The 25214-nt window shown below is 34.6% G+C and overlaps 1 protein-coding gene across 2 annotated transcripts in view; it reads left to right on the top strand.

Moving 5' to 3' along the window:
• The window catches only part of LOC128264563 (mannosyl-oligosaccharide alpha-1,2-mannosidase IA), a 56512-nt gene that overhangs the window by 13010 nt on the left and 18288 nt on the right, over nt 1–25214 (top strand). The window contains exon 1 of one of the 2 annotated variants that reach the window (XM_053000115.1): nt 5273–6161. The exons of the other annotated variant lie outside the window; for it this stretch is intronic. Within the exon in view, the coding sequence (XP_052856075.1) occupies nt 5511–6161 (651 nt within the window). The 5' untranslated portion in view covers nt 5273–5510. Of the gene's footprint in view, nt 1–5272; nt 6162–25214 lie in introns of those variants that run through there. 2 annotated transcript variants of the gene reach the window in all.

The raw sequence follows: 25214 nt of genomic DNA, 5'->3' as shown, positions 1-25214 counted from the left end.
TCAAGTGAGAACGTTCAGCATTCAAAACGCTTGAAAGTCTATCGCTCAAAGCAAATAAACTAGCTATTGATCCAGGTTAAAGCAATTGTGCATGAGTTTGATTGGGAAATATCCCAGATACCTATACCTACCATTAATTAGGGTACATATTTTAAAATTGATTAATATAGTATTTTACTAAAGGGGCAAGCAGATAATAATCATATCAACAACTATAGAAAACAAAAACTTGTAATCCATACGTACAGGGTTTTTCATATTCAACTCAGAAATATTAAAGGCAGCTTAAATATAGTCCCATTCAAAGAATTACAAGGCAGTACATAAAGTAGTTAATAAAAACAGCAAAATTTCCAAGAGAACCCTTCAATCTCAGGCGCATAATTATCGCCAAATAAAAGCAAGAAAGACGGGCTAAGAGGGGCCCAAACTGGTGCTGGGCAAATAGTTACACTAATTAGAGACAGGTTGCAAGGACACGCGGATGCAGATGAGATGTCGCAGTTTGTTTGTTGATTTAGCCGAAGGCGGGTCCAAATGAGTGGGGGTCATGGGTCATGGGTCACGAATCACGGGATTGCATGCAGAATGAAAATTTGTATTTCCCTTCTCGTGTTTTTCGGTTTTTCGGTTTTTTTTTTTTGGTGTTTCTCGGCACTGGAGAAGTTAACTCGATTTGTGTGGAATTTGACAGGACGAAAAAGGAAGCAAAAAGAGCCTCCGCAACTTCGACTTGGTGGCCCAAGGACAAAACTGGCAGCGAGGAGCCAAAGCTAGAGCCTTGGGATTGGATTTGGATTTGGGATTTGGGATTTGAATGCAGCCAAAGGAAAACATTTGCACGGCCTGCGGGCCGAAATGCAAATGCAAATGCAAATGACAAAATAATGCGTTCGCAGGCAGGCAAAATGTTTTGGTGCAGAATGGCAAACGAAACACGAACTGCTGCGCTCTGATTGGTGGCTTTAACCAAAAAGCAAAATACGGCTGAAATAAGCCACACTGAATATTGATCAGAAAACAGAAGGCTGCCTTTTTAAATAAAATTTAGTTTAAAGATTTCGGTATTTCAGATTTACAGGAGCCTCATAGAATTTACTTATAAAAGTGTCTGAAAATAAAAAACAATATATTATCAGTCCGATTGATTCCAAATTCCAAATTATAGTACGTGCTTGAAGATAAGTTAAATCTAGGTAAAAATAAATATGTGGGAAAACTTAAATTGACCTGAAAACATAACTATTTTGAATACAAATTTTAAAATGTTTATTTTGGTCGGCCCTTTGGCCATTACGCATACGCACCGTTTCCTGACTCATCCAATTTAAAATGACTCTTAACCCAGGCAACGTAGAGATGGAGCGACGTGAAGCTGGGCACAGAAAGTAGCTGGAAATAAATTGCCATTTACTTGCGTAAATTTAATAAAGTTTCCCTCCTCAATTTTCCGCTCTTCCCGATTTTAAAACGTGCTGCTTCGTTCCTGTGCAACTTGTTGTAATGCAATCTGTTTGCCGTTCGCCTTGAGCCGCAATTTTATGAAAAGCTGTTGAAAATAATTAAGATGAAACGCCAAAGATTGCCGCACATCGTTCAGTTTTCGTATATCTTTAGCTGCAGCTGCCTGCGTTTTTATTTTAATTTTTTTATTTTTGATGGATGTTGTTATTATGCAATTTACCACGGGAAATGGCCAGACTACATCTTTGTAGAAGGGTAATTTTTCAGAATATTATGTTTCTTGAAATGCATTTTTAGTAAATAGTTTAGCCACATCACAATTAAATAACTTTTTACGACTGGCTTTCTTTATTGAAGTAATTTGAAAACACTTGTCATATTTTTGAACAAATGCAAAAAATTACAAATAATTTTAACAACCAAAAACTTTTGGCAAAAACTGAAAAATTGCTTTTCTTCTCGTTTAATCCAAACCAGAAGCATTTGGCTTTGAAAACGCGCCGTTTCCCTTTTCCTAATCACACGCAGAGCAATTTGTCACAAATTACAACTAATTGAAATGCCTCAACATGTTAATTGAAAATGTAATCCGTTAATGCCCGAATTGCGCGCACAGTTTCCCTCTCTTTTACGGCCGCCCCCAAAAAATGTGTTGAGAGCCCTTTTGTTTGGAATTAATTAAGCGACAAAAGACGCAGCTTCATTAATTGAAATAAATAGCAAAAAAAAAAAAAAAAGCACTAAGGAGGGTTTTTTTTTGTTTTTTGTTTTTGCCGAAACAAAGGAAAAAAAAAACAGCTCAAGACGAGAGAAACGAAATAAATTCGTCTAGGCAACAGGCGTTAATATGCAATTAAATGAAATTTCTGCTAAGTTTCTATGTGTACTTGTGTGTGTTTGTGTGTGTGCGTGTGTGTGTGTGTGGGACTTGTGTGTGTGCGTGCGTGTCGGCTCAATTAAATCCGCAAAGTGTCCCCTTGCCACCCGCAACCACCCACTGCCCTCTTTTCCCCACAGAACTCAAGACGCGTGTGCAGATCCCATGAAATGAATGCTTAAATCCTCCTCCAAAAAAAGAAATACCACAGAAAGGCAGGAAAGCGAAGAAACCAGCGAAAAATGTTTAATTCGAATGGGAAATACTTTGGAATAAACAAAAAGATTACAAATATTTTTCCAATACTGTAAATAATTCTTACATAATCTAAATATTTTATGAAATGATCTTAAATCTAACTAGTATATATAGAGACCTTATTATATAACTCTTTTTTTTTTATAATTTATAATTAAAAAACCTTTGTAAAAATATGAAGCTAAAATCGTTTTAGCACTACTCTTTACAGTAAAGGGTATCCCCAACTTATATGCTCAACATGAAGCAAGCTGCTGTCAAATATCCCTTTGCCTTTTAAGCCTTTTGGGAATAGCAGGGTATTACATTGGCATCACGACTCAACCGGCTGCCTAGAAAGTAAGAGCCATGATATAGTCAAGGTTGAACAGCTCAGGAAATAGGAATATGGTGGTGAAAGGAAAAAAAGTGAAAGGAGTGGCGAACATTTCATTAACATTTTGCGGGCGCTGAATTATGAGTTAATATAATCGATATACCAATGAAGATGTAGTAGAGGAGTCAATTAGAAATACAAAAAAAAAAAAAAATCTCTAACATATTTAAGAAATTGTTAAGCAATTAGAGTTGTACAAAATTCGATAAAAATAATGGTAAGCATTTAACAAATTTATTTGTGCGCTCAGAAAGCAAAATTTAATTTATTTTCCATAAAACCATTTGTCTAGAGAAATTCGCATTTTAATTGCTTTTATTATCAATAAGTTCAAAACGTTTAAAGTGTGTCACACACCCAGAAAGCAATCGAAAATTCAATTCGCCAGCGATCACTGCACGAAAATAATTGATTTCACTGCTTTTTGCCACACCTCAAAGGCAACAACAACCGCAACGGCATGAGAACATTAAAACGTTAACGAGCTACATTTTTTTTTTGTGTGTGCATTTGTGTATTTTTGGAAAAACAAACAGCAAGCCAGTGCAAAAACAAACAAGATGCAAACAAAAACCGACTGCAATAAAATAAATCACAAACCCAAATTTAAAGGTTCAAGCTAATGAAAACAACGAAGATATCGCTTAAAGCGTTGCAACAAAGAAATAAATGCTGCGTAGCAGCAAAGTATAAAAAAAAGAACTCACAAGAAATACGTTCAAAATTTAAGCTTTAAACATTTAAAGCAACAATTTGACATAGAAACGTAACTTAATAAGAGTGATAAATGACAAAGAAAACATTAGTAATTAATATTTCCCCATTTAATATTCATACAACAATTGAATAAGTTATAAGTCAATAAAACTGAACAATAAGCCTGAAAAAAATTAAAAAATGATACGAACTCTAGGAATAACCGCTTAAAAAAATTCATGAATAAGAGCAAAATTCATTCATAATAACTCAACAATATGTAAACAGAAATTCAGCCACATTAACCAAAATGACAAAATTTTTTATGTTAAATCTACAACGAAAGCACAACATAACCAGGAATCAACACTACAAATAACAAAATAAAATCAGCAACGAAACAAAAATAAAAAAAAGTTAAAAATAAACAACAACAAACGACAACAACACATTTCACAATTAAAAAATCATCACAAAGTTCCATCAGCAGACTTCAATAATAAAAACTAAACCAAAATTAACATTAACAAACATAAAAATCCGAAAAATCAAAGTCAAAAATGAACTGCAAACAACTTTATTAAGACTACAAGTCACAACAATTAAAATAACAACAGAAAAGAATAAAAAAAAAAAAAAACTAAAGAAAAACAAAGTAAATTACAACAGAAATACAACGATTAGAAATCACAACAAAAAACAAAATCACCACAATAATAAACAACAACTCCAAAGACAAGCCAAGACACCAACCTAAAACTTTAACAATAAGAAATGAAAATACAAAACTGCTTGCTCTCAAGGTGAGCGATCAAGCACTCAAGAGAGCAAAAGAGAGAGATAGAGAGAGAGAGAGAGAGGGATAGCGAAATTGAATTCCTTTTTGCCAAATTTTTATACAAAAGTTATAATTTGCAAAAATTTTATACAAAAATAAATAATTTTCTGTTGAAAAGATACATTTTTTTGACAAAATATATATCACATGGGCCCAAAAAGTGTAGCTAACGTAATGCGTAAGCCTAGCCCGCTATCGTGTAGCGTAAGGTTGTCTGAACACGTTTTATTCGAAACTGGAATCACACAAGCAGTGGGTGATGATTGTTGCACTGCATTCGCATTTCAACTGCAGAAGCGAGCAGTTCGAAACGCGCACAGAAAGCACGACGATCGCTAAAATAAACACAGCCTAATGAAAATAAAATAAAAAAAAGAATACATAACAAACATTTGTGTGGCGCTCTCGCGAGTTGGCAACAACCAGAAAATTACAAATCAAATATTTGTTGAAAATCTCGTGAGTTGGACACCAATAAAGATAAATTAAATCGTTTTTAAATATTTGCTGAAATCTTCACGCATATGATTAATAAAACAAAGAAAAACAAAAAGAAAATAAGCCTGAAGTTACACAACCAAAAAATAAAAAGAAACACCAAAGGAATTTTAATAATTTGATAATAAAACAACTGAAAAATAGTAATTAATAAATATAATACAAAATCCAAATGAAACAACATTGAACTTGGACCACAAAAAAAGAAAACAATAATAATAACAAAACAAAAATACAAATTTAAAATATATTGCCTACCAAAAACTGTTCAAATAAAAATAAAATAAACCTAAAATTATTACAAGTCAAAAAGCAAATTGATTGCTATTACAAAAACAAAATATATTTATTCAGAAGAAAAAAAAAACAAAATAATAATAGAAATTATGGAGTAAATAAACAAATAAATTAACAAAATACAAACATTCTTAACTTATCGAGTTGGAGCACCTAATTTTGACCGTGCATGCGTTTTTGGCCGTAGTCCCCTACCCAAGGTGACCATGTGCAGCCGGAAATGCTTCCGCATGCCCACCCTGGTCATCTGCGGCGTCGTGCTGACCATTATCCTGGTCTGCATCACGGGCATTACGCTGACAAACAGCATCAACATATCGAATATCGTGAAGCTGCGCGAGAAGGTGGCCAGCGATTCGGCGGCGGCCAATGGGGGTCACCAGGCGGCCCAAACGCGGGCGGCCCTTGTCGAGCAGCAGTATTCGACGCTACAGCAGCATCATCTGTCCCGCAGCGATCTCAACTACATTCAGGCGGCCACTCATCCAAAGAATCTGCAGCGCCAATTGCAGCAGCAGCAATTGCAGCAGCAGCAACAGCAGCAACCGAATAAGATTGTCATCGAAATCGGTTTGACCAACGACAGCGGTCCAAGCAGTGCGCCGGCAAGCGGTGCAAGCAGTTCAAGTACGGGACCGCGAATTCTTCAGGCAGCCGAAGCCCTAATGGAGGGAAATGTTGACTCGATTTCATTGCCAGCAGCTGCACCTCTAACAGCAGCCACCAAAAATCCAGATAAAAACCCAGAAAGCACCCCCAACAGCCCCCCAAATACTACCAATCCAGATATTACGATGGGCATCGCCGATCACAATCCTGGAGGAATTCAATTCGAGCGACGAGCGCACGTCAAACAGGTACACACTGAGCGAAAGTATGTTCGCCACAAAAACCCAGTTGAATTTGAAATGTAAAATGTTTTCATTTTTATTCAAATACTATTTTTTTCATTTCTATTTTTATTTTTAAAGCTAACACGCACATTTATTCGAAAATGTAGCTTATTATTGAATTTAAATAACAACTGAGAAAGATGTAATAGTTTTTAATAAAAAAAAATGTGTATTCTTATGATTAAACTTATGTGAACATATTAGTTTATATTGGCACACTTACATTCATAAAGATCTTTATCCATACCTGTAAATATGATGAATGTAAAGATGCAAATATTATTAAAGTTAAATGGCAATCTTATAACTACTTTTTTATACAAACTGATTGTTTTAATTTTGGATTATTTGAATTTTTCTTGTGCTTTTTGTATGAACTATGTAGTAACTGCGTTTTCAATTTTGTTTAAGTTCTTAAATAAATAATTTTGGTAACTAATTTGTCTTTACTTTAATCTTTCAATTTGCAGACAGTTCAATGCCATAAATCATCAGGTTTTAGGCTCATTTCATTGGCCTTTTCCATGTAATTTTCGCAATTACAGGAGAATAATTGAATGTTGTACCATTGCGAAAATTCAATTTACGTGAGAATTTCTGTGGTGTTTTGCTCACGTTTTTCCCGCTTTTATTAGAGCTATCTGGCTAATCATTTTGGTGCATTGTCACGCTGGACGGCAAACACGAATTCGCGCTTTGTAACCCTTTTTTCCTCACTGAAATGCATTTGTTTTCCGTTCGATTTTGCCGTAGGGAAATTTGAATTTGGGAAAGCTTGTGTGTTGTTGGCGTGTGAGATTTGACGTATGTATGCTTTGTATATTTTTTCTTGGGTGGCTGTTTCCCAATTAAATTTGTCACGTTTTATTTGCTTGCCATTTGCATATATAACATTGGTATAAATAACAGTTGGCCGCCTTCTGTTAAAGTTTTTCTATATTTTCTATAACTGAGTGTTTAATGGCTTTCGTTTATGACTCAAAACTAGTTGGCACTAGTTCGAGCCGATTCTAACTGCAATTCTTGAGCCGGTTTTCGTTTTTCTTCCGTTGAAAATGCCTCGTAGACTTATGCTAATGGGAAAACATAAAAAAGTTCTAACACGCGGACATTATTCAGTCATTGCTGAGTGAAGATATTAATATACCTTTGTCATGTAATTTATTTTGTCAATTATTCATTACTTTGTCGTACATAGAAGTACGCATTTTAGTTAAAGTATCAATATTATCGATACATTTGGGAGGATTATCAAAATATTTAGTAAACACACTAGAAATTGTAATTAATTTGATTCTAATTTTTTTTTTAAGAACCAACAAGCTTTAAAATCAATTATTTGCAGCTTTTTAAACTCTTAGGGCATTTAATTAAATACGGCTCGCTGGGCCGTAATTCGCCATCTGTCAATTACAGAGACAATATCATCTAACAGTTTTGAGCCCTCGGGCTTTAGGACAAAAACAGATTACAGATTACAATAATTAACATAGCTTTAAATGGCGCTGGGAAATCAAATAAAATGCACACGTGCCAAAGTTCATAGAAAAAGTTGCAGAACGAAAGGTGAATGGTTGAATGCTTATAAAATATTTCAGACTCCGAGTAGTTTAAAACTTCTTGGAAAACGGTTTTTGAACCCCAAAATTGTTAAGCTTATTACTGTTCAGATAATTAACCATTACCATTTAGTATTTAGCTTGTTAAGTAATTTAAATTTAAAAAGTTACATTAATACTGCAAAAAAATAATAACAAAACCAAATAGTTACTAGAAAAAATGTTCATAACATAATTGTTCTCAATTGTTTTGTCATAACTGTTTGTAATGCATAAAAAAATCATTTTAACGTGTTTACACCCAATAAAGAGCTCAAAAATGATACACTAAGGTATCCGACAGTCGGAGAATTCAATTTGTTATTATATTTTGCAACTAACTTGTTAGAGTCAGTCAAAAGCAAGCACTAAGCCAATTAACTTTGCAAACTTATTCCGTGTGAAAATAATTACTTGGTTTTCAATGTGCACCCCGACTTCTAGTAATTTTATTTTTGTTTTGCTTTTCGCTAGGTTGAATTATTAGAAAGAGAGGAAAAGTCAGGCGGCGAAAGAGACAGAGCGACAAATTAAGCCGATGAATTTCATATGAGACTAGCTTATTTATTTACAAACGCTAATTTTGCCCACTTCCGCTTGTTGATTTCCATGACTGCTGCTTTTCTTATTTGAAATATAAATAGAAATTAAAATGCAACTTTACATAGATTAGCGCAAAAGAGCTGGAATTATAACATATTATTATAACCCCTTAAAAGCTAGGGGGAAAAACACACGGAATCATCAAAAAAATAATCAAAGTCAATTTAAATGGCATTAAAAAGTTTTCTCTTTCCAAACATTTTGTAACATTGTTTAGGTAAATTATTGTATTAAAGTTAAGCCCTAAAACCCATTTTGCGTTCTATTTTATAATTTAAAAAACTAAAAAAAATGCAAAAAAAATATAAACGGGTACCTTTTTTTTTTGTTCAAAGATAAAAAAAAATTTTTGACAAATATTATACAATGTGGAATATTTAAAACCCAACGAAACTGGAAAGAAAATACTTATACTTTGTAAATAAAATGTTTGTTGTCTGTTAAATAAAGATTTAAAAATTAGAAAAAGTAAAAAAAAAAAAACACATTGTTTTATACATTTAGCTTTTACCCTTTGACTGCAATTTTTCCTACCCTCATAGGTGGCTTTCGATTGAGAATGTCCTTGGCTTGTTATGCACTTTATTTAATATCCCCCATTTATCATACGCAATACTCTTTCGGCCAGAAACATGAGGGCCATAACCTTTGCCTTATCCCCCCACCCCACCCGTTCCACTTTCTGGTGTAAAAGTTTTTCTTAATAATAAATTGCTTAACTTTTTAGGTAAACAAAAGCACATTTTGCGGGCAGAGTGGGGAAGCACTTTTAGGCTTTCAACTTGCCGCAGGCTCATCACGTGCGGGTTGCCCCAAAAAGTGAAAGGAGAAGCTTTTCAAGTTGGCCTGTTGTGGAAATTAAAATAATTGTGCGGGAGTTGAGGTGCCGCCTGTCCCTCGGGTGTTTGTAATTATTGCAAAGTTGAGCTAGTTCTGTTCAGTGAACTAGTTGCCACAAATGCACAACCTCCTGTGTTTCCTTAGATAAATCATAATATATTGTACAAGTTGGGAAAAACCAGAAATTAGATCTTTTAAACAAGAAAAACAAGAAAGAAAAAGGAAAGGAAAAAGGGTCGAACGAAAATAAATACATACACTTAAGTTAAGTTTTTTGTTAAGCCATAAATGACTTAAAAGCTATAAAAGCATTTGAATTTTTTTTGCTTTCTAATTTACATTTAAGTGATTTCATTTATGCATCATTAAAGCGGAAACTACAGTTTTAAGTTATTCCAACAACTGGTCACAACAATTATCGCTTATTTCCGTTGCCCATCAAGCGACTACTTTCCACATAGTAAATTTTCTTTTCATGCTGACAAACGGTTTCCCGTCCACTTCTACTTACTTTTCCCCACTTTGGGCGTAATACATCTGTCATGTCTGGGAGGCCGATCATAATTTATAACCACCAATTGCAATGCAAAGCAGCCTCTTTATGTAGAAAACACGCTCCTGCTGCTCCACACATACACCGATAATTTAGAATCTTTAAATGTGACATTACAATGGGAAAAATGTTTTCATTTTCTTTCTTGTTAAATTTTATTTTTACAATTTTTAGCAATATAAAAAAATTATTACATTTTTATAAGTCTGAGATGCAATTTATGCGGGTGCCATAGAAATAACAAGGAGCTTGAAATTTAAAGGGGCCTTAAAGTATGCAATATTATATTTTGATTTTTTAAACTGTTTTCACTGCATACTTTAAGACACCTTTATAAGTGATTTCAAAGTCTATTTTATGATTTGAAAATATTTGTACTATTTTAATGTCTATCTTTTATATACAAAAATTTGTTGCTCAGTGTACTTATGTATTTTCCGTTTCTTCTGCTTTTAGGTGAGTTTCAAATGAATGATTTGAAGATACCGCTTCGTGTTTCGCCCTGCTGCTCTGCTTAGTGTGCAATATCATGGATAAAAAAGTTTTGTCCGGCAAAAAGTAGATAGAATCCAGAAGGTAAGAGTAAGATGGCAAGGGAGAAATACTGAGCAAGTGGCTGAGTGAGAACGTGCCGCTGACAGTTGCAAACAATTCAACAATAAGCTTCAATTTGGCGCTAGAAGCGGGCAAATGGAAAACAGGACAAGGTGATGAAGGGCAGAAGGGCGGGGCAGGGCAATAGGGGGGGGGGGAGGTAAAATAAAAGGTGAGGGATATGCCATGTCTTGGCAAGAAAGTTTTCTGCGCTCGGACAAATGCGCAAATGACAACGCCCCAATGCTTTCAATTATCATGTCCTGTCCTAGAAAAATCCACCCACCCATCACCACAAATCGTGGCTACGTAAATGTCCTTGGCGAAACTTTTTCCGCAAATATACCAGGCAATGGCTCGGAAAAACCTTAAATATTTCAATTGTCGGTGGGAGAAAACGAAGTTTGAATATTCTAAACATTCAATTAAGACATCAAAAAACGAAAGTTTATTTTTCTATACTAAATGCATCAATGTATTTTAAAGCGTACAAAACAGTTTATGAATATTGATGTTCGTTCGTTTTTCAAATTTAACCATTTTAGACAAACTTGAAACTTTCCCAGATTTAGGTTATCGATTCAGAATTAAATTTCTGCTTGATGTTCGGGGTCAAAGTTTTTGGGCAAGGAGCCGAGCATAAGTAATCATTGTTCAATACCGGAAACTATTCAATTTCCGCATGACATCGAGCGTGCACAAAACAGACACGAGAGGAAAATGTGGGTGGTGGGAAAATAGAATCAACGCCAGAGAACCAGAACCTGAAGCGATGAAAACTCGCAGTGAGACAGGCCAGAAACAGCAACACAGCCGCAGAGATCCGAGCAAGAAACCCGAGATTCTGGCACTGGCAGTTTATCCTGGCTTCTGTCTCCACTCCTTCGGCATTTCACCGGCCAAAAACTACGGCTTCCCGGGATTTTTCCAACCCACCCTGTCCCCATTTTCCGGACTTCTTTTAACGCGTTTAGTTGAGAAGAAAGGGATTTTGAGATTTTTAAATAAGAAAGGATCACAAAACTCTGAGAATTTAAAATCTTTTAAAAAACACACATTTTGTAAATGCTAAAAGTAATGAGGTTTTTTTATTTTTATTTTTCTAATTTTAAAAATAATTTACTGATGCTGACGGCTGTGAACCCTAAATGATATAAAATATGTCTAGGCTCCTATTATTATGCTAGTAAACATGACGCTGAAACTATAATTAAATATTTAAGCAAAAGAAAAGTTCAAATAACATGTAAATAATACATAAAAAATAAAAATAATGCAAATTTTAAGCTTACATTAAAGTCAAGGGACTTAAAAACAAGTGTATTGTAATAAACTACAATTGTTTGACGCTGATTACATATGAGGGTTGACCTTTAGGCCACTAATTGAAATGTTTTTCCAAGCGTTTTCCCAATCTAATACGATATTCTCCTTTAAATATTTAGCTCCCTTCGTTCTAGGCCAAAAATCTACAAAAATTGACAGTCGAACTTTGTCTGGCTTGAATTTGATTTTGGCCGTGCTGCATTCGGTGGCTTTTCCGCCTGCGGGAATCTTGCCATCCGCCTTTTTTGGGGGACGAGGAGGGGGAGGAAAAACCCAGAGTTGACTCACTTTGTTGATGTTTGGTTTCCGCCGAACCCGCCTGCCCTCTGATTTTGCCCGGCTTCCCGGCTTCTCAGCTTCCCAGCTTTCCATTTCCGCTTTTCATCTCTTGCCGGTGCTAAGCTGATTTTGTCTTGCATTGCATTGCTCGAGGACATGTGCGCAGGAGGTCCTTGCCTCACTCAAAGGAGTCAATTCGCTTGTCTGCACTTCCTTGGCCTCCGTTACTCACCTGCGTTTTTAGTTGTCTCCCAAGTTCCTTCGCTTTTGCTTCCACTTACCTTCGATTTTTGCCCCGCTTTCCCCCAGTTTTACCTGTTACACTTCGTTAACTATGCGCCAGTATAAAAAGCTTTTGGCTATCAATCAATTGTCCTTATTCAATTATTTAGCACACTTTGCTATTTATCGGGCCAAAGGTGTATGGGTGCACTTGGGCAAAACTCGTCTTAAAATTGCACAAAACATTCAAAATAGGGGTTAACAAAGCTGGCCATTTGTATGCATTTATCGTATTGTAAAAAAAAATTACTATATTGTTTGTATTATTATTAGGTGTATTAGTTTTTTTTTTCAGTGATTTAAATATGGTACCATGTTGTTGTTTTTAATTCTCTATGTGGGAGCAAGCCAAATCGAAGCGATAAACGATTAAACATTCCCGTAGCAATTTGGCCATAGATCATGGGGATTTGCTCAATTGCAATGGCATTTTGGGAATGAGACAGCGAAATACGAACGATAACTGGCAGCCAAGGGTTAAGAGAAAGGAAGTGAAAGAGCGGCCAACCATCGTTTGCTTTACGACCTTTTCTAATTGCCTGCTTTTGGTCCCGAGGCAACCGACTCCGTAACTTACCTAGTCCTCTCATTTTGGCCGGAAGGAAGCCGGCAGCTCGTCCTTTATTTATTGGCCTTCTCAAACCCGCTTCCTGCGCTGTTGCCACTTCACTCTAGTTCAATGCCAAAAAATAGAAAAAGAAAGTAGAAAACAAGGCAGGGGAAATTGCCATCGATAAGGAGAACAGTTCATTGAGACGGAGATTTGGGAAAAAGCCAAAAGAAAGGCAAGGGAAAGGGAGAGAAAGTGGCTTGAAAACCGATCAGATCTTTCAGGAAACATTCAACTGCAAGTTTTGATAAAGTGCATAACAGAAAATAAAATTTAAATTTAAAGTCAGTTATTTTCAGCTAAAATCCAAATAAAAAGGGAAAAAAAATTAAAACATACATTTGTTGATTGAAAATCAATGCCAAGTGTAGAGAAACATTATTAAAACTCGATTCGATGTTGTTTATTAAATTTTTTATGAAATTTTTAACAGAAAATTAATTAATTAAGTGAAAATAAAAAATGCATTATTTCATACGCATCAAAGACATATTGTCATTAATAATTTCGATAGAAAATCCAAATAAAATCGATCAATATTGAACATACTTGAATATGCCGCACGCAAATAACTTCTGTAAATGTGCAAAATAAAAATAAATACTTAGGATTTTACATTTACTCTTACATGTGAACCCAAAAGTTATGCTATAAAAATTTGCATGCGATGGAGAAGGCTATTTGCCAACTTTCCTTGAACGTTCTAGTTTTATTTACCCGTCTCAACCAACAACAATCCAAACATATGTTAAATGACTGACAGAATTTACACTGGTAAAAAATTCTGAACTCATAAATCAGTTTTAACCAAAAAAGTTTAGTTTTTATTTTTTTTAAATTATTATTTAAAATACGTAGTTTAGTTATGTTTTTGTTTTATGCATTACAAATACAAATCATACCTTAAATATAAGTTTGGAAAAGAATATTTGTCTTCATAATGGGTTTAAGTAATTCATCCGTTTTAATAAAACCTTTCATTTGCTTCGTCCTTTATATTTTGATAAAGTATTTATTTTTCAGTGAAAAACATCTTGTGCCAGACATCTAACATCCATTTCCTCTTTTGTAAACTTCTGAAGTGAAGTTCTTAAAATCTTGAAGGACCTCAGCTGAGTTTCGTCCACTGAATGGCGTAGGAAATGGGCCTCAAGTGGTAGCGAAGGATGAGGTTTTAGGTGTTGGGCTTTAGGATCCTGAAAGAGGGAGTCGTGGGAGTGGCAGATAAAGCGGTGGCCGAGGAAAAGGCAATCAGCAGCTGTGACTGCCAAAAGAGCAAAATAAAAATGCACAAACACTCATTGCCATAAAAAAACACGAAACGTACGAAGCGAAATGAAATGAATCATAAATATGTGATGAGAGGGAGCGAGAGGGAGGGAGGGTGCAAGCGAGAGGGACAGACTTGAGTGAAGTCAACTTCTTCATAACTTTTGCCAAAACTATTTCGACAGCGTTTGGGATTTTTATCTCTAACTGCGGTTAAACATTAAAGAACATCAAGTTTATGTACAAAACAACCACTTCTAATAATATATACTTCGTTTCATAGTTAAATACAATTTTGAGTTTATTTGTTCAATATTGTTCAAAAATTGCATTCACAGTTGTTTAAATAAACGTAAAACTCACATTGAATGTTTGTTTTTTTCGTACATTTTCGTATTCTTATTTTATTAAACTGTTTTAAATGTTTTATTGCTATGAAAATTTTGTCGATTGCCGTACTTTAATTTTATGTTCTGTGTTACATTAGTATATGTTATATTTTTGTAACTATTTTGACCGCTGCCAAAGCTGGAGTGCCTTTGCCTTTTATCTCTCTATTTCTTGGGCTGGCAGATGCTTCTTTTTCAAAAAAAAACTTACCGATAATCATCAGCAACAAAAGGTCAAATGGGGGGTGTAGCCAGGCGATGACATTGCTATTTCTTGCAAAAGTGTTTACGTCTGGTTTTGTGGTTGTGGTTATTTCTTGCCCCTGAAAAGCCCACCCACCACCACCACCACCACCCCCACAAAGAAACCGAAACTGTTTAATTTTTAGTTTATGTTGCATAATTTTAGGACCCCGACTGGATAAAGAGCAGGAAATTTTGGGGAAACCGAAAGGTTAGATAACATTTTTGTGCTGACTCGAGATGGAATCGAGCCGAAAAGTGCTTGCAAGACAAGTTGCCCGATAAATATGATGGGAATGATGACACAATGACAACAGTGGGCCAAGGAAAAGGGGGAGATGGAGTGGAATGATGTGCAGATATGGTGAACAGGCCAAAGTTGAGGTTTCACAGCTCAATCACTAGATTGACATTACAGAAATTCCAGGAATTGTGGTGAGGAGTGAACTGGCACTTGTTGATACCCTCACCAAAGTATCTGCCATTTTGTACTTTTATGAACTAAAATTTTCGGTATTTTTTTTAATTTTCACGAAACCCAAACATATTGTAGTCCAAACCAACTACAATATTAATTCAATCTACAATATTAATTTTAATATTTAACTTTTTTGAATCGACATGGTCTTAAAACAATTCAAAAAAAATCATATTTAATTTATTATTTTCGTTTAGTTTTTTTTCTCTTTAAATTATTTAAAGTTTCATAAAAAATATATTTTTTGAAATGTAAATGTAAATTTACAGTTGACAGTTATGGGAAAATGAATAAGAAAGTATGTCCAAAGCCTTTTTTAAAGTAAAAATACATTAATTTTGTTTGCTTCGATAGTGTATTAATAAAACATGACAAAACTAACTTGATTTTCATTTTGTTAACGCTCCATTTGTGGGCATTTTGGTCGGAGGGTTTTTGCGGTCAACCCCTGACCGTGTTATTAATACACTTTATGCTTGTTGATATTATGGTTATGTGCATATAGAAATATGCCATTGCACAACATACGTGTGTGTCCTATCAAAATATTTGCTCTTGTGAAATTGCCAGCCCCCGAAATGGGAACTCAATCAAATTTGCGAGGCGAAGCTAAAAGGTGAGGTTTGTTGGTTGGTTTGTTGGTTGAATTGGTGGAAATGGAATTGGAAATGGAAACTGAAACGCCACGAGGCGCCGGCTGTGTTTGTGGCCCATCAAATATGTCAAACTCCGTGGATGACCCGGCTGAATTACGTCAATCTTGCGGCATTATCTCTATGGTCGAAATCCTGGCGCTGGCACTTGGGTTTGTCGGGCTGCCAAAATGCGGACAAGTGATGATCCAACCCTTCAGAAGGCTCTAAGAGTTATCAAGTAATTCGTTCGTTAGTTCATTCAAGTCAAATTCAATTCAATTAGTAATGCCAAAGGCTAGCTAGCTAGTCGGTTATGTCGTTCGGTTGGCAGCAAATGCAATTACATCGCATATTTATTCATTAATGTTGGCATAACTATTTGTTATGCAAATGTCCTGGAAGTGAAACAGGAAGCTTTGGCCATCGTAAATCAAATTCATAGCTCAGAGAGGTGGATTTGCATAAACGACAGGACCTCACGAGTGGGCATCCTTTCGATTGGACCACGTTGATGAAATGTTTTCCGATGGTTTGCTAGTCAAAACAAATGTCTGGAAATAAAACTGTATACAAGTTGCTGCTATTACCTACAATAGAAACAAAAACAAACATATTAATGCAATTCATGTGTATACATTTTATTTAATGACAATTAGCTTTATTGTTTTCTCTCGGGTAATAAGCCCGCAAAAAAAGTCATTAAATTACGATGAAAAAAGTAAGAATTTGTGTTCTGAGCTTTATAGTTATTAATCTTTCCCCATTTGCCAGCCATGAAAGAGATATATAAACAATTAAATATAAAGGTGAGAAACACACAGCGCAGGACAAAAAAAAAAACGAAGGACAAAGTTGAAGCTCAGCGAAGCGAGAACTTTGATAAAATTGCCCACATATCAAATGCAAATAAACGAAAGCCAAACAAACTGGAAAAAAAATGTCCACACAAAACCAAACACGCGAAAAAATGGAAATAAAGTTAAACGATACGGATTCCTCCGGTAAATGGCAGCAGTACATAAAACAGGGATTTAATGCACATACCAAAATAATCCCACAAAAAACCGACAAATAAATAAACAAAAAACTTTACAACTCTGCCAGGACGTTTCACCTCGATGTTTTGAGGTAAACTAAACTTGAATAATGTTTTAAAACTCCGAACGTATACATTTTAATTAAATAAAAAAGGATTCCATAATGTTATTTATTGTGGACCATTGGTTTAAAAAAACATGTAATGTGGAAAACAAAATCTCTCAGATATTAAAATATGCTTATTTTGTCAGACATCAATTTAGTGAAATAAAAATGTCAGAGGCAACAGGTTGCCAGCGATTCGGGTGGCATTTTTCTTGTTGGCTTACTGGGCGTATGAGTCATCTCGGTCAGGGGCAGGGATTCTTACCCTCTTACAATGCCTTTGGCTGGTCGCATTTAATACGCGTTAACTTCATAAGGTTATTGAATTTAACCCACATCCCCCAGAAGCCAACCCGCATCCCATTTACTCGAAGGCGTCTCATAAATTAACTTTGACTTTGACAGCATAAAAGACATTACGCATACGACCCATCAGCCAGGCGGCTATGGTGCTGGTGGTGCTTTGGTTGTGGGTGGTGGTATAAAATGGAGGATCGAGAAGCGAAGGAGCCAAGAAGGACACCCAAGCAACAGAAGCAGTTGAAGTTCTATTTTTGCAAGTAGGAAAGAATTTAAGGGCTTAAGTTGGGGGCGTGAAATATTTCTGGAAAACATCGTGAATTTTTAATGTTGAATGGGGAATGAAGGAAACTTTTTTTCGAATTGGACATATAATATGTTTAAAAATCGTTAGTTCCCATAACATACTTTTCATTTTTTTTATATTTATACATAAATTGTAATACGCATAAACAAACAATAAATGTATTAAAAAAAAAGGTTTAATGTTTGAAGTGTTCCATCCATTTTCATTGTCCTATTTAAACCTAAAATTTATCGTTAATGCTCGTCGACGACTAGAACATGAATATAGAATAAAACATATTTTTATTTATGACAGGGCATAAAAAATATAATAAAATAGCAGGGCGCTGAGTAGCGGCATCAAAAAAATAAAAAAAATAATCATAATATAAATACGTAAAAAGTTTTATGGCACGACGGGCGCACAAATGAAAAATTGGTTTTACACGCCATTCTCACTGCCAAAGATGATAATGATTATAAGGATAATGGTAATAGGGATGATAAGGACGATGATTATGAAGGGAATGTCTGGGGGACAGGCAGCTGCTCGTGAAATTCTCGCAAACAATGTCCATGAATTATGATTATTGGCGGCCATTTTGCGATATTGTCATATCCACATTCACACACACACACACACTCGCATGCAAATGGCAATTCAATCGATGGTCTCTTCACAGTTTGCCCCGCTCTTTGACCACCACCCCCTTGACCCCCTTTGACCCCGACCCCTCGCCGCAGATTTGCCAATTGAATGACGAGATTTAATGCCCAAATTGGTTAACTGCCTTTTAGCCCTGGAATTTGAGAGGAAAAATGGCAAGCGAAAGATTTAGGTGGATAATATGAGGGGAAATTATGGGTTGTTACGAAAAACATATCGATATTAAATTGAATTTTAATGGTAGCTTAGATGGGTAAATACACTAACTTAATATGGCATACACAATTTGAAATTTGTAAATTAAATTTATCCATATGTTACCCATTCAAAGTGCCCCAATTTTTTTCTTCAATTAGGTGGCCAGAAAATTTTGCATAATTTCTTCCATTTCCCCTAAGAATAAGCTAAAGCATTTAACCCCAATCTGTCCATCTTACAAATCAACTAAGATTTGTATGGGAAAAATTTGAACTCAATTCAACGCTCGCATAATTGCCAGAGATATCAGCTTTAATCAGAGCTGTAGGTTCAAAAGTTTCCCCGCCGATTTTAAGCCGATCTGTGCTCTACTTTTTCCCCTTACTTATTTTCAACGTACGTATATTTTTTGCTACAAAGATTTCAATTAGCAGAAAAATCGCAAAAAAAAAAAAAAAAAATACAAACATTCGCGGGCGAAAAATAGTGGGAATGGTACAATTAGCATATCAATGGCGGTTTGGCGACCTTCATTTGCGTATGATCTCGTTTTGTGCTTCTTATTACTTGACGAGCACTGTGATGCAATGAAAGAACTAAAAAAAGGAATGATATTTTCAAAAAGCTGTCCAATTTTGTATACAGTATGTTAAACATAAGTTACTTAGGTATTAGATTTTTACTTTTTGTAAGTTTAAAGATTCCATTTTTAAAAAATGACAAATGACTGTAAAATTATCTGGAAATCGTAGTGAACTGTACTGCTATTTGCTATAATTTCTCCCAGTGTAACCGGAATTTTTCGATGCTGTTGCTTCTAGTACATTTGCTGCATTTGCTGCTGTAATTAGATCTGCAACTGCGTTTAACGAACCTTGTGGCGAAAGTTTCACCCCCTCGGCAGTCATAACCACCGTAACCGTAATCGAAATCACGAGCACAATTTCATTTCATTTCTAGAATTTTTCCTCCATCCTCTGTGGAAAGTGGAAAAAGTGTGTGGTAAAAAGGAGGCGGAGGCGGAGGGAAAGGGGAGGGGGTGTGCCAATAGGAAGGTGAGAGTTTTACGCTTTTCGAGTGCGTTTAATGAGGCTAATAAAGTGGAGGCCAAACCCCCGATGTCTCCTGCTCCTAATGAGCTTATTGCATAATAATTGATTTTTATTGGTTGATCCAAAACGAGCACCAATTAGGGGTAAATATATCCATAAACGGCTAAAAATTAAATATTTTTCAAATGGAATTTTAAAAACCTTTTTCTAGACCTCTATGTTATATATATTTTGGTTTGAAAGCTTTAATGTGATTTAATAAATGTATTTATTAGTTTTAAGTTATTTGAAGTATGTTTTTTTCTACTTTGGATTATTGTGCACTATTGTGTAAAGATAAAAAATATTTTATATTGTGTATTGGTTAATATCCCTTATTTCGTTGGCTTTGGTTTTTATCGCTTACTTTTGGCCGCAGTTCGGGCAATTTTTTTCATGTATAGTCAGCCCGCCCGCCCCTTTTGCCTCCCCACTGGGAGGCGTGGCCGCAAAGTGGGCATAATGTTTAGTGCCTTTTGTTGTAAAGAGTCTTATTTTATTTTCATTTCTTTTCTTTTCTTTTTTTTTGCGTCCAATTCGAGCCCATAAATTTAATGTACGAGTGTGTGTGAAATGTTCTGCACCAGACACACACACGCAATTACATATAGCTGGGAAAATGTATAAAAAAATAAATGGCAAAAGAAAGTGCACTGCAGTGACTTCCTAAAAATGGGAAATACACATATATTTTTTTACCAGCCACCATTCATTTACTTCGTATGTAATGGCACTATAAATTATGTTCTCTAAAAGTTTAATGGTATAGTAAATGCATTTGGTTTTTATGTTTTATGTTTTAATAAATCTTTTTCATTTTACTCACTTAATCTAATTTGTCTTTGTGTGAAATAATTTTAAACTTAGTAAAATATTTTAATTATTTTCAGTTTATGCATATTGTTCTTTGAAACGTTTGTATATAAATTAGCTGTCTTCATTGAAATTCATTGGCTGTGACAGATAGTGTGGTTTACATCACCTTCTTTCCTTTCAGTATTTATTTATTTTCGTCTAGCTGACCTTTTCACGTTGATGTGTGTTGATGTCCATAAAGGTCACTCTTTTGCCAGCCTCTTTCACTTGAATATTCATAAATATTTTCAACACATATTCAGACTATGTGTGTCGCCCAATAAATATTCTATAAAACAGTATCAGACGTTGAGAGTGACGACAGGTCTTAAAGTTAAACACTCAATGGGGCCCTTATTTTATTTATGGATGGGGAAAAGCGACGATGAGGTTAATTTAACTGCAATTCACCCGGGCCAAGACCACGCCCACTTTGGGGAGTCCTCTGTGGCTTATTGTCATTGTCCACTTTCGTTATTACTCGTAAATGGATTAATGCGCTTGGGTCAAGACCGAGTCGCTATTGCCGTCTCTTTCTTCATTATTCCTGCCCTCTCTTTCTATGCATTAAGGCTAACTCGCGCCTTTGTAGAGAATATTCCATTTATGTTGCAGTAGAAAGCTTAACCGACTTTGGTTCTTTGGCTTAAGAAAATTAATAATAAATCTTATATTGTTGGGGCAAGATAAATGTAAACTTATTAGCTCCATGAGAGTTTGCTTGTTTAGTAACTATTCACATTTAATAATTAAAAAAAAAAAAACAAGAATATAAAACATTCAGTAAAAATCCATTTATCATTAAAAGCAATGCAATGTAATCAATATTAATTAATATATTGAAAAAATTGCTATCCTTAATAAATAAAATATTTAAAAAAAAATTAATTTTCCAAATGATAATTTGATACAAACTGATTTGAATTAATTTACAATTTTTATAGTGAACAAAATATTCTAAGTATACGCAAAGTGTATGAAGTTCTTTTTATCCTGCACTTTTACACTGAATTTTTTTCCTGTAAACAAATTCCCCTTAGTGGCTTTTGTTGTTCTCCTTTTTGTTTTTGTCACTCTTGAGCTTGTTTCTTTGGTTGTTTTTTCTGTTTTAATATTGCCATCGTTACCTTCCTCAGGCTGCTGCTTCTATCTTTTCCGTGCTCCCTTCCTGCTTTCCCCCTTTCCTCCCTTCATGTTTTATTATTTGTTTTTTCGATTAGAAAGCGGGGAAGGCAGAGAAAGCCGTCACGGCATAGAAAGTGTTGAAAGATATTTTTTTGAAGGCGTCAAATGCTTGTAACAAAACACAATGCAAATCCCAATCCTTCGCCGCTTTGTCCTTTCTCCTTTGCCTTTGTACGTGATTTCTTTGGGCAGACAAAAGGATGCGAACCGACAGGAAAAACAGCAAAAATAATTAAGAAGAGTTAATTAGAAAAATGCTTTGGTCGTGTGGTTTTTATCACAAAGGAAGAAAAGGCAACGGAAAATTAAGGAGAACCATGAAGAAAAATAACTGATTCTTATTTGAGTATAATAAATAATAAATAAATAATTGAGAATATAAATTAACAATATTATAAAAAAGTCCGTTACAAAGGTACCTTCAAAGTTGATTAGTTTACAAATTTTAATTAAGATAAAAGAATAAAAGAACATTTTTGCATGCCAAATAAAATAAACGAACCTTAATAACCCCAGAGTTGTTCCTTGTCGACTTGGCTCTTTTCCTTTTATACTCTTTCAGAAGGTAGTAACCTTTTGATCAGAAGTTTGCAACGCATTAAAGGTTACATTTCCGACCCTTTAAAGTATATATAATCTTGATCAGGATCACTAGTAGATACGATCTTGGAAATCCGCCGGTCCGTCCGTCCGTTTCAACGCAAACTGGTCTCTCAGTTTTAATGTTATCTGCATAAAACTTTCCCAAAAGTTATATATTTATTGCTAGTAGTATATAAGTCAAAACCGGTAGGATCGGACGATCCCATAGGAACAATCGAAAAAATAATGAAAAGAAATTATAACTAACTGCGAAGTCAATTACAATTTTTTTAATATTCTTTAAGATACAGTAATTACAGTATTATAACTTCGTTGTTTTTAATTCACTAGAATTTACTTCGGTACCCAGTAATAAAATATATTATTTTAGAATATTGGTTTTAATTTTATTAAATTTTATCAAATAATTTAGCGGAATTTCATCATAGCCTCGCTGTTGTTAAACATATAGGTATAACAATTTGAATATTGTTCTTTAAAGAATATTTATGTGTATAAAAACTTCGGCTTCGTGTTTAATATATTTTTCAGCTGCCACAGATATGGTTATTCATTGTTTTACTTTGCGTGTTTTGACACTCTGCAACAGAATTCTATTGTTGTTTTGCCAGCGACAAGTGCTAAAATTCTACCGCGCACTCACTTACTTACTTACTTACTTACTTACTTACTTACTTACTTACTTACCCAGTTAGTAACTTACTTAGAGAGGCTTATGGCCAAATAAGTTATTGTTATGAAAATGCCAAGACAAAGAAGGAGAAAGGAATGCAGGCGTATTAATTTATGTTGGCAGAAGGCGAACGAAACAATACAAAGAGGGGCGGGGCAAGGACATTAACCAAGTTGACAGGGAATTAGTGGAGCACATTTTTCAGCCATGCAAGAAGATGACAGCCGTGAAAGGTGAGAGGTGAGCGGTGAGGGACACATCCTGCAGGCAGTGAAATGCCTGAAGGAAATCCCCAAAGAGGCGGTATTTGAACAGGGAGGTAACAAATAATTTGTAGCGTACATTAAAGAGTTTTGCGAAAGAATCAACAGTTGCTGGCATAAGTTTGAGGACTACAATTGCGATACCTTTGAAAGCCATTCCCATATTTATACATTTGGTTAATCCAAAAATTATAAAATATATTATTTCAATAAAATTATCTCTTTAAATCCAAGAATATATATATTTTAAAAGCTTGCCCTGTTACACCTTTCTCCTTAACTCTCATTTAACATTATTTCAAGGAATCTTATTCATTTTCATAACATTTTCACTTCAAGAAGCAGCAAAAAACATATAAGAGCAATTCAAGAAAATGAAATAAACGTTAGGAACCCAGGGTCTGTTAAAATAAAAGCCAAAAAGACTTTAACCCAGTTACTTTTCCTAATTAGTCGCAGCTTTGCCAATTTCTTTACAAATTTTGTGCCATTTAGAACCCCTCCTTTTTTTTTTCTTAATCTCATGCATACAGGGCGTATACTTAACACGTTTTTATGATTTGCATTTTCCTGCTGAGTTTCACCCCCTTTTTACTCTGCTTTTCTAAGCTTAATGTTCTTTATGTATATGAAATTTACAACCCATTTTGTTAAATAAGTCAGCTAGGCGCCTATAAATTTTCAAAATTATCGTCTTTTTTATAAACCCGAGTGCTGCGGGGGTTTTTTTATGGCCCTGACTTTCGTATAGGGTGTTCTTTTTCGTTCCCATTTGCAGCCATAAATTAAACATGATTAAAATGCAAGTGGAGCAGACGCGCACATGTTTCCTTTTATCATCAATTTGCAATTAGCATCCGAAATTATTATACATTTTTTGTGAGGCAATTAATCGCTGTCCATTAATTGCCATAAAATTGCCACATTAAGCCATTTTACTTTTTTATACTAATTTTCTCTGAAATGCTTTTCTTTATGAAACTAGGATTTGTAATTGATTTATATTAATTTTTCATAATCTGTTTAAAACAACCCAAAAAATATACCGAAAGTAAGAAATTTGTCATGCCCAACAGTTTAATTAAAAATAGTTAAGTTTTATGACAATTTCTTTTTTGGGTGTATTTAAAATTGAATATTTCTATATTTTAATAATTTAAACCAACTAATATAAGCGTAAGCAATTTAGACAATAAAACGATCTTAATTATTTCTATTCAAGTCTATTAAACTGTCCTTATTTTGTTGGCTACAATTACCAAATTACATTGCAATGTTAACTTATTTCTGTGTTTTTTGTTTGATTTATTAATTTAAATACAGCGACCATGTGGCTTTACCGTTAAATACTTCCGCCCCCTTTCATTTTACCGCCCTCCAGTTTAGCTTTTAGGTTGGAGCTTTTCTGAAATTTCTCCATTGCCAAATTGTTGCGCATTGCAATGCGTGTGGTTGCGGGTGTGTGCGTTTGTTCCGTTCCATTTCTACTCGTTCCGTTCCGCCTGTTGCCGTTCCGTTTCCCGCTCTCACTCAGCATCTCTTCGTTTTTTGATGCACTTCGTCGATTTCGTCGTTTGTCGTTAGCTTTCGTCGCTCTGCCTTTCGTTTAACCCCCGCCAGTGCTGTCATTTTGAATATAGCTACAAATGATTTTTTAGTCATCCCTCAACATTTCACAATATAAAAACTATTTTTAACTTTTTTTTCCCATTTTCTAATTGCAATCACTGTAACTTCTATTAATTTTTCTATTTTTTTTAAACCATAATAAAGTTTAAAAAAATTATAATTACTTTTTAATTAAAGTATTTGCTTTAAAATATATAACTCTTGTTTAAAGTAGCCCTACTATATCGGTATTCTTAAAATATTTACAAAAACTGGTTACTTTCCTAACAATAAACATGAGTTCTGTACGTTTCGAAAAAGTTAGCATTAGTTAGCATTAGCATTTTGAAAAAAATAAATAATTAAATAATAATAACAATACCATTTTAAAAATGTTTAGGGATTGCTGGGTGCCGTTTAACTGACATAACTTTACATTTTTGGTGC

The sequence above is a fragment of the Drosophila gunungcola genome, unplaced genomic scaffold, assembly GCF_025200985.1.
Source record: "Drosophila gunungcola strain Sukarami unplaced genomic scaffold, Dgunungcola_SK_2 000074F, whole genome shotgun sequence".
Taxonomy (NCBI): Eukaryota; Metazoa; Arthropoda; class Insecta; order Diptera; family Drosophilidae; genus Drosophila; species Drosophila gunungcola.
The sequence above is the reverse complement of the archived record's forward strand: the minus strand, read 5'-3'. Positions and strand labels throughout refer to the sequence as shown.